The sequence below is a fragment of the Saccostrea echinata genome, unplaced genomic scaffold (genome assembly GCF_033153115.1).
Source record: "Saccostrea echinata isolate AGI-Se365-2 ecotype Australia unplaced genomic scaffold, CSIRO_AGI_Sech_v1 ptg000054l, whole genome shotgun sequence".
Classification (NCBI taxonomy): Eukaryota; Metazoa; Mollusca; class Bivalvia; order Ostreida; family Ostreidae; genus Saccostrea; species Saccostrea echinata.
The window spans coordinates 54421750-54432317 of NW_026889803.1; the positions used below are offsets into that span (position 1 = coordinate 54421750).

Here is a 10568-nt window from a genome sequence, read left to right on the forward strand (position 1 = left end):
TACCGGAAACTTATATGCGAAGAAGAGGAAGAAATGGGTCCAAAGAGATTATTTTTTCCGTAATGTAAAACACAGGTTGCAAACCGTTTCTTATTTTTTGCCCAGTTGGAGCAAACGTCACCGTTTCTTCGAAATAAATTACTTTTCAGAGACTTCTATTCACTTTATGTGAAAAGATTCTTTCTAAACATTTATATAATTTCATTATATTTTGTATTATTTTTATTGTGAATGAGTGCCTATCTAGAGGTATGTTATTTTTAGAAGACAGCACTTGGTTCAGAGTGGATTACCACAGGCACTTGGAGTATGGACCCCCCCCTTCTCCATTTTTTTTCTTTTTAAATCTGGGGTCGAGTCACCTTTTTCCTATTTTTATATCCTAATATGTACTATATGTTATCAATAATGTAACTCTTTTGTCTCTATATGCTGTTTTTAAATATACCGTTTTCGACTGATACATAAGATTTTATGTATCAGTCGAAAACGGTATATTTAAAAACAGCATATAGAGAAAAAAGAGTTACATTATTGATAACATATAGTACATATTAGGATATAAAAATAGGAAAAAGTAACTCGACCCCAGATTAAAAAAAAAATGGAGAAGGGGGGGGGGGGGGTGGTCCATACCCCAAGTGCCTGTGTGGATTACTGGTCATTCTGATCTGGTCGCACTTCCGAAATATTGTAAGCTATAAAAGATATCTTGAAAAAGAATCCAATATCTTGAAAAAGTATTCAAACGATGAGTGGATTATCATAATTATGTATTTCATCACCTTAATTGACAAAAAAAGGGGTTTGGGGTTTATGTCACAGGTGCTTGGGGACGACCCCCCCCCCCCCCATCCCCCGTGTTCCGTACCTCAAGGGTTTTTCTTTTAAATAAAATATTTTTCTATGACACATTCACAAAGTATTACAACTGAAAAATCCAAAATATAACCTTAAACTAGCCTTTCATAAAAATTCACTCTCTCTGATACTAAAAGAGAACTTTCAGTATCAGAGAGTGTGATTTTTTATAAAAGGCTAGTTTTAGGTTATATTTAGGTTATATTTTGGATTTTTCAGTTGTAATACTTTTTCAATGTGTCATAGAAGAATATTTTATTTAATAAAAAAGTCAAAGAACCCTTGGGGTACGGAACACGGGGGAGGGGGTCCCGTCCCCAAGCACCTGTGGTTTATGTGAGTGTGTGTGTGTTTACATTACACAGTAGGTAGCATCTTAGATTATAATTTATTCAGTTTATGTTATATCATGGGAATTTAAAAACTTATTAAACAATAAAAACAAAATTCTTTTTTTTTCTCCAGCAGGCAATATCCTAATCTCGGCTAAGATTTGACTGACAAGGGACTGATACCTTCACCGATGAAAGTCCAGAAACTAGTATCCAGTCAAGCCGAATCTCAGCTGAAATTTAGCAATATCCGGATCAAGTGATGGAGACCCATGGCCAGGTAGTTAGCCGTGCAGTATCGAGGAGGAACATGAAACGGATGCTATACCTGTTCTATTTTCTCTGGATGAATATTTTCAAGTATTTGTATCAAACATGTACGTATAGTGCCAGATTCTGTAATATTTAGGGTAAGCTGCTGGATTAAAGAGGGGGCATATTGTTTTCCACTTGTCGGTCGGTCGGTCAGTAGTCTGTCTTTTCCGATCAATATCTTGAGAACCCTTTCTTTGACTGATATCAAACTTAGTTTGGTTTAGTTTGTTTTCTTTTAAGGGGTAGTTGACCCCTTTTGATTTTAAAGTCAAAAGTTAAGGGATAAATACTCAAGACAAAGGGAGATATTCGCTCAGTGCCTCGAGAACCCTTCGTTTCACTAATATCAAACTTGGTACATTGGCTTAAGCCTTCTGAAGTCACAGAGTCAAAGGTCAATGGTAAAACTGGACAGACAAAGATATTGTCTCTGCTCAATATCTTGAGAACCCTTGATTGACAGACATCAAACCTGGTTTCCCCTAAGGAGTAGATGACCATGTTGTTTTGTAAGTCACAAGGTCAAAAGTCAGATCTAACTGGTCAAGATAGGAAAATATTGACTGCTCAGTATCTTGAGCAATCAAACTTGGTACACTGGTTCTCTCTAAGAAATAAACTACCCCAAAGATAGAAATCAAAACTTCCAATTATGATTTCCCTTGACGAATAGGTTACCCTTTTTTTTTCACCATCGTTACTGACATTCTGAAGTTGACCCTTTTTAATAGTGCCACATGATTTGCATATATATACATGTTTCTATTTACATTTCTTGCTTTTACAAGTGGCTAGGTCAAAATTTGAAGCGGGTCTGTTACATATACATGTATAAATTATTATCCTTACTGGACGAAATTACATGAATGGTGTAACTAGGGATGCACACTATCAGGATTATTTCCTTTGTTGCATCTGACTTTCATTTTCTGTAAAAATGGCCAGGTGGAATCAGGACAGATCGAATCATATTATCAAACATTTGTATCATGATGAGATTTACCTCACTTGTACATATGATTTGTTGTGTGGGTGGGTGGGGTGATAAAAGGATGTATACTAGGCATTTTTTTCTCTTTAGTGAGTAATATTTTAAAAAGATGATTTTTTCCCCCTTTTTTCTGCACACATTGGACTATTTGGTAATTCGCTTTTACCTTTTTCAGAGCAGTATCCACACTGTAGTGTATTATTCATAAGAAAAACGGTATTGTAAATATTTTTAATGAACATCAGTAATACTGGTAATCACTGTACAGATGTAAATTAATAGAACATATAATGTTACTATGAAATAACCCAAACAAAAAATATTACTAAAAATAACAACAAGCAATAAAAAATAATAAACAGATGTAAAAATTTTACCCTTCATATATATAATATTTTACCCTTTTAGTATAAATAAGACCTCTCTCTCTCTCATTTCTCTCTCATACATATGAGACAGGTTGTAAATAAATGTCCTTCGTAAGTTTGTGATACACACAGGCAGCAGACTTGGCTTTGTCGTAGTGAGGGGTGCTGGGACAATAAGTTTCCATTTCAATCGCCATTTTCCCACAAACTCTTGTTAGACTTGTCATAAGATCTTCGTTTGTGTAAGTGATGTCTCGGAACACGTGATACAAACAGTACATCAGCCAACCACCCTTCCCCTGATCGGACCACGCTATTGTACCTAGAAAGTAGGAACAAAAAGTTGGATTTTTATTAATGATCTACCACCATATATATTTAAACAAAGTACTATTTATATACTTATAGTTTAGAAATGCACCAAAAAATTTAACAAGACGATGCTTTGAAGGGAACTTGAAATATACTGCTTCGTGCAATTTTGGAGACAACAGCTGCTGAACAACAATTAATGATAAAAGAGACGTTTTTGAATACCAAAGCCTGTATCAAATAAATGAAGTCTTAAATAATCACATGCCAGAAAGTCTTACCTGCTGCGGAAGAAAACATAACAAGGAAGTCATTAAAACAAGGAATCTGAAAGACCTCGATATTCTCTGGTTTTGTGTCAATATTTGGAAATTTGTATGTTGTGGTGCGACAAGGAGGTTCTCTTGATTGGTGACTCTTTACAGCCTGCTCTTTCACCACATAACGACTTTGTGCTTGCAGATAATTTCCAGTAAACTGTCCAGATAAACCATGAGCACGACTTTTTTCATACAGTGGATTAAGACTGGCAAAATAAAAGTTATTCCGGAATTCCTCAGGTCGTCGACCTTCATAATCGTCATATATGCCTCCGACATCGGCAGCTGTAGCCTTAGTTCCGTCTTTGGTAACATCCGGTTGAATAAAGTGGACAGGTACTTCCACACCCATGTCAACTTCGTCAGCTTTTTGTATATCAAGTCTACCCCTACAGGCCTAAAAGGATATCAGTTTACTATGCTATAAAAATATGGATCAGTATCTCATTAATTCGTCTTTATGTTACCCTGGAAGAATGAAATAGGGGAGGTATATTGTTGTTGTTCTACCTATAATTTTGTCCGCAAATGTTCTAGCACATGACTTGAACACTTCACAGAATTTGATAATCACCAAGTCTAGTTATGCATTCACCATTTAACATTTTTCAAAACGGCCACCATTGCCATGGAAAGAGACGAAATAGTAAAATTTGCCAGTAACTGTCCAGTTAATTTTTTCGAAAAAAGTTTATTTCTTGCATCAAAACAAACTGATAAATGCAAAAATGGAATCGGTTGTGCAATTTTTCAGTACTGCCATGGATACAAAGAAGTGCAATTTTCTTTTATGTTTAATTTTTCCTCTAAATATATTTCATATTGCATAATATTGATGTGCAAATGTTATCTAAGGTTTCTGTGGTTTAAAAGTTCCAAAATGACTGTAGTTGCCATGGAAAAAATAATAATGAGTAAATTTCTGTAATTCAGAAAATGTAGAATTTTGCAAAATTTTAAAAATATATTGTTTACTCCGATTTCATTTCCACTATTGCATTGTTTGGGGAAGTTCGGTCTGATGTGTGCTTCTGATTGCAATAGGAAAGTTTTTAGAATATTTAGTATATCATTGAGGGAGTTAGCAAGGTTCCAGTTCACCGAAGCCAAGACTATTTCGTGAGGCAGAGTCCGGGGAAATAGCTCTGGTCAAGGGGAATAGCCAAATAAGTCAATGATATAAATTTTAACTGCTTTATTATACCAATCAAACGTAAAATTTAGAGAATTGCAGTTAAAGCTTTCGAAGTAGGGATTAGCTCACTTGCCTAGCGCACGGCAAAACGGGCATTAGTCCATTCACAGCGATTTCTAGGGAATGATTCATATCTAACGATCTAATTTTATATAGGGAAAAATCAGTAAAGGTTAAATAATCCATAATAATGTTTATTGAATGTACAATTCCTTCCAGATGATTGTACAATTCCTTCCAGATGACTTGTACCTTTGCAAAGTGCTTTAATCTCACCTGAATAAAAAACATCCTTGGTTTTCCTCTCAGAGCTCGACAGTTCCGGTCATTAAAGAGCTCCAGGAGTTCTGTGGTCCTCACCACCCCGTCTCTGGTGTAGACAAAATGTTCTGTACGGACAAAAGGCTCGGGACCTTTGCCCTTCGTGCTTATTTGTCCCTCCATCCCATGAGAACTGATTACACAAGCAAAACAGTCCGATTCTTTAGTTATGCTTTGCTGTATATCTGTAATTCATGTATATGTTTCACATCACTTTTTATTCCAAGCTTTATTAGCTTAAGTAAAATAAATGAAAAAAGTTCAAACAGTTTAAGGATTTTTTAAAAAAGGATTAAATCAAATCTTTAGAAATTTTTTCCCCAGATACACATATCTTGCTTTAAGGATAAATAACATGAACAACTTTTTTTTCACAAATAAGCAATATTTCTCATAGATAGGTAACCAGAATAATATTAGCCAGTGGAAGAAGTTTGTAAGATTTTGTCACAATATTATAGTGATTTATTAGCCAGTGGAAGAATTTTGTAAGATTTTGTCACAATATTATAGTGATTTATTATTTATGTCATTTCTAATCATATATATACCATCCCATGCATCAAATTTTTGTCTGTGTTATGTATCCTTAAATATGTAAAGTGTGAAGATAACTAAGTTAACATGGTAAAAAAAATGCATCTTTACATTTGTTAATTCATTTTTACAATGAGCTGTTAGCAAAAGCTATGTTTACTTTTCATTTTAGTAAGAAGATCTCTAGAAGTAAGGTTTTCAAGAAGTTTTACTTCAAATCCCATCTCCTGAAACATTTTACGCATGTAGTATACATCCCATGCAGCATTTTTTCTTTCAGCTTGGCTGTCAAATTTACTGTTGATTACAAGAACAGCATAACCGAGCTTCTCGTGGCGGAATAGGTATCGGTTATCGTCGACAGACTGCTGATGGCCATGGTCAGTTAGTGGGCGGGAAGACTCAGGGTATGACCAGTGGAGTTCGCTGGAGTCCTGTGATTGACATACCACACTTCCGGATTCTGGGATGCTGGAAGCTGCACGTGATTCCGAATTGTTCTGATTGGTTCGAGTCTTCAAGAGTCCTGTTTTATCCTCGTCAATATTATCGTCAGATGGAATTCCATGTTTTCTTTTCTTTTTCTTTGACTTTAGACCAAGAAAACTGAAAAAAGAGAAAATGCAAGGTGTAATGCCGTTACTGTATGTCTCAGATTTTTCTTCCTTTGGAAATAAATCAACAAAATTTTGTAAAGACAAAATCTACATATGTAGGTAAGGGTGATAAGTATATTTTAAGCAATACAGGAATGCATTACAAGTAATACGATAGGCCTAGATTTTATATCTGCCTAACAAATTACTTAGAAATTAAAGTACCCTCTATTGACGCCTCATCCGCGACATTGTTTGTCTGTTAATATTTGCTCTATTCCTTACCTCACAAACGATGTAGATATCAACTTTCAAGTATTTAATTCTTAATGTATTGATTTTTTTTATGTGCAATCTTTTTTTACAACTAAATTTAGGTCAACAACAATGTCCTAATATGGTAATCAAATGTCTATCCTGTAGTCTCGTTTTGGGTGTATATTAGAACTCTGTAATAGCTTTCATTGAAAACAAGACAGTTTTCAAGTTTTAAAAAAATTCCGACAGCAAAAAAGGGAAGAGGTGAATTGAAAGTTTACCCTTCTGAAGTAACTGATTTTTTTTTTCAAATGATCTTCAAGTATCATTAAATTTGCCCCCTATGGGTGATACAATAAATGCCCCTTTCTTCAAATGAGCGATTAACTAAGTGATCTCGAGTCATTCCATAATTTAGCAAGAACAGTTTTGACAATGCTTACTCTGTAAGTGTTTTCTTGAAGGCTTTCAGTCCGTCAGGTTCTGTCTCTGTAAAGAATTTTACCTGAAGTCATTTTAACAAGTCAAAAAAGTATTAATTGAATTAATGCGATAAGCAGTAATAAAAACACTTTTATCATATACACTTTCCTTAAATTCCACAATATTTTTGTCAAATACAATTCTTGACAAAGCCTGAAATTTTGGAAATTAATTACTATAAACTTATTTATTATTGATATATTATTTTTAAAACATGTATTCGATATTTCTTCTGTTGAAAAGCATCCATCTAATTATGTGCTCAGTATACGCAATGATCAGGCCACCGATTTCAAAAAGTAAATTGCAGAATAAAGCAAGGGAAAATACAATATAGAAGTATCTTTCATGTGATTTAATTATCACAATCAAATTTAAAGGAGCAAAAACTTCCTTTTTTCCAATACGAAAGTCCTTTAGTCTCGTGACTGGACATTCCGTTGACTGTGTTCGGTGATTCATGTAGGATTGTTTTGTTACTAACGATATGTTATCAATATTTCTATTGACATTTTAGTTGCTTGATAGTTGTCAGTACAATCTATAGAAATAACAAACATTCAGGGACTTGTAGATGCAGCATTGTAATCATCCCTCGAAAAATCCTGTCCATAGAATTTTACTAAATATGAAGCCTGTAAAATTATTCATTTGTTTTCTTTTTTACGATTATGAAAAAGACGGAAATTTTCTTTTGTTGCTTGTCATATATTTTTTTTAAAGATAGAATTGTTGGCCTATTCAAAAGACATTGAGATTGACGAGTTAAGGTCAAATTGTTTCTTCAGAACCAAACGGCGTGAACCACAGTTAAAGGACAACACTTGATCGGTTCAACATTGTCATTTCATCTAAAACTAGCAACACTAAATGAAATTCTTTATCATTGAGATAACATCGTATTTCATAATTCAACTATAATTATCAGAACTGCACTGTAAACTATAATCTACCATGGTAGATTTAATCTATTCTTACCTTTGGCCATTTCTTCAAAGTTTTCCCAAAACTTGTTTCCCTGCTGCTCCGGGTCCATTCCTTTCTTTTCTCGGTGTCAACTAAGTAAGTGGCCCAGTGAGAACATTGGACTAGCCCCTACGACAGAGGTTAAATTTAGAACAGAAATTCCAGAAAAGTGAACAGGATCCAGATCGCACAATCAATAATCACTTGACTGTCGGAATGCCCCCGGATTTCGTGGAACAAGTTTAAAGAGAATTGGTCCGCTAATCCTCTGCTCGTATTTGTTGTTCACTCATCCATAGAACGAGTTTACATTGTATCCCAATACACACGATTAACAAACAACGGGTCCAAAAAGCAAATGGTGGGAAAATATGCTTTAAAGCGGGGTCTTGTTTTGATAACACTGGTTTGTGAATGTAGCGAATTTCGCTGCATTGATGCCGAGTGAGCCGGTAGTTAACTTCTGATTTTTTTGGCAGAATTATCAGTCAATCACCTTATCTACATCACGTGATAAGATATTCATGATTTCTACTTTTAACTTATCGAAGAGTAATGTTTTGCTTTTGGCCACCGATTTAAATGATTTTTTATTTAAATAAAATTTTACATTTCACACATGGAAGTCTTGGAGTATAATTAACAAGTGAAATTCTACTACTCGACTGTCGCTTGTTCATATGGACTATAGACTAATATTTTTACTAGGATACTCGTTAAAATGAGCTTTTTCATAACCAATTCTACTGACCCGTAAAAAGTAGGGACGTATAGAAAACAAATCTTCTTTCCGAAAGTTCTATATTCATTAGATTTATTTATTCATTTTCATAATTTACTATACTTACTTAGTCCTCTTCGTGCTGGTCAGCATATAAGGCCGTCACCAGAGACTTCCATGTCGGTCTATCTTGTGTCCATCTCTGGACCTGCCCTCGTGACCAGTTGTTTTCTTTTATTTCTTTCTCCACCGATCTTCTCCAGGTCTCTTTGGGTAATTTATTCACTTTAAACACGATGTACATTTAACAATTTATTACATTGAATTTCCTTTCTTAAAAGTGTCTTTTCCCGGCTAAGAAATCGTCTTCTAAAGTGATAAATTATGACTTAATTTGCATATATTTTGACACGGAAAAGTATTTGGATAGTAAAATTGTAGGCCATTATTTTCATTGTGAATTGACCGGATTTCTCCATATACCAAATCATGACAAAGAGCACACGGTGGGTTTTACCAGTCGACAAGGGGTGTTTACTCCTCTATGACACCTGATCCCACCTCTAATGGTTTTAGGGGTCTATGTTTGCTCTTATCTCAATGTTTTGCTTCAGTGGACTTGTGAGCTTGATGATTGGTCCTTTTCTTCACATTTCATATAACTTTATTTCTAATCTTCGTCAAAGTTATTGGAAATTGAAAAAAAAAAATCAAGCTCATGATTCTATGGTAAAAAGGGAATTTTAGTGTAAAGACAAGTCTGGCGGAAACGCTATCCTATATAAGTTAAATGAAAAATTAATCAAGAAGAACACCATTTACAGTAAGAGGTCATCCAGAAAGATTCGCCTATTAGTCGGGACAGTGATGATGATTCGAGGTCTTTCAGTAATTAACATTCTCGAAATCTTTTTATCCCATGTTTACCCCTTTATCCCGTGGATATGACTCATTGGATAATTTTTTCGTAATCCACAGTTGTGACGTCACAATGGTTTTTGCGTTAGCGCGATGAAGTAAAATAAAGTGGAGTCCTATATAAAACAGTGTAAAACATTAAACATGGGATAAAAAGAATCTCCCATGATTTGTAGTTGGATATGATTTTTATCCAACTCGTTGTGTGTTTTTATCCCCAAGGCTCGGGAGATTCTATATATCACCAACATGTATACTAAATTTGATCCTGTGTCAAAATTATTGAAAATAAAATGAGGAGGTCGTTGAAAAAGTTATTCAACAATGAAATTGTATTATTAGGAAAACGTAAAACAAAGTATTGTTTGAAATCGGATTAGTTAGTAAAGGAAGTTTCTATACTACCTTAACACTGTAAAGGGTTGAATTGAACAGGATTGAAATTTCTCAATTTTGTTAAATGGTCATGACAACAATTCCGATTTCATTATTGCTAAAAGTATGTTTATATTACCTTATTCACTGATCAAATGACAATCATGGATGTCTCTTAAGTTCATAGACTTAGACCAGCTACAAGTGTAAAATCATAATATAAACAGCAACTCAAATATAACCTTTCTTTCCATTATCATTACATAAAATCGCACCATTTTGTTTTTTTCCGATTTTTTTTGTGAGTGAACCCCCCTCCCCTCAAGAGGGGGTGGACCCTTTTCATACTAACACTTTGCTCCTGACTTCACATTAGCCTACGCGTACACATGAACAGAAAGTAATTGACGCCACTGATTATCATAACTTTTCTAGACAACCGCACTGTTTAAAAAAAAAAATTCCTGTAAATGCTATCTATGATATGTTTCACGTTACCGGTGCGTTGACAAAAACTTAGAGAAATATTTTAGTATGTTTACACTAAGGAATCGCCATTAGATGTAAGACAATGACTAACAATTTAATTCAAATGGACATTATTTTATAGCAGGTACTTGAAACGTACATGAACTTTGTGCAGACACCGGAAATTGATGGATGGGTTTCAGTCAGGGTATCGGGTATCTCGTCATGAAA

At 34.5% G+C, this 10568-nt stretch overlaps 1 protein-coding gene across 1 annotated transcript; it reads right to left on the reverse strand.

The window, feature by feature from the left end:
- Positions 1–2716: 2716 nt before the first annotated feature.
- On the reverse strand, positions 2717–8242 carry LOC133205266 (caspase-6-like). The gene is made up of 6 exons (XM_061341038.1): positions 7868–8242; positions 6850–6895; positions 5713–6158; positions 4971–5200; positions 3461–3896; positions 2717–3189 (listed from the first exon to the last, which is right to left on the reverse strand). Exons 1-6 carry the CDS (start codon positions 7923–7925, stop codon positions 2942–2944), a joined length of 1464 nt encoding a protein of 487 aa, XP_061197022.1. The 5' UTR covers positions 7926–8242; the 3' UTR covers positions 2717–2941.
- Positions 8243–10568: the final 2326 nt, after the last annotated feature.

Excerpts from the sequence above, each read along its gene's own strand:
- LOC133205266 (XM_061341038.1), bottom strand. The coding sequence starts at position 7,925 with ATGGACCCGGAGCAGCAGGGAAACAAGTTTTGGGAAAACTTTGAAGAA. Across the intron at positions 6,896-7,867 it reads CTTTGAAGAAATGGCCAAAG|AGACAGAACCTGACGGACTG; the intron begins GTAAGAATAGAT and ends AATTCTTTACAG. Across the intron at positions 5,201-5,712 it reads TCTTCTTACTAAAATGAAAA|ATATACAGCAAAGCATAACT; the intron begins GTAAACATAGCT and ends CATGAATTACAG.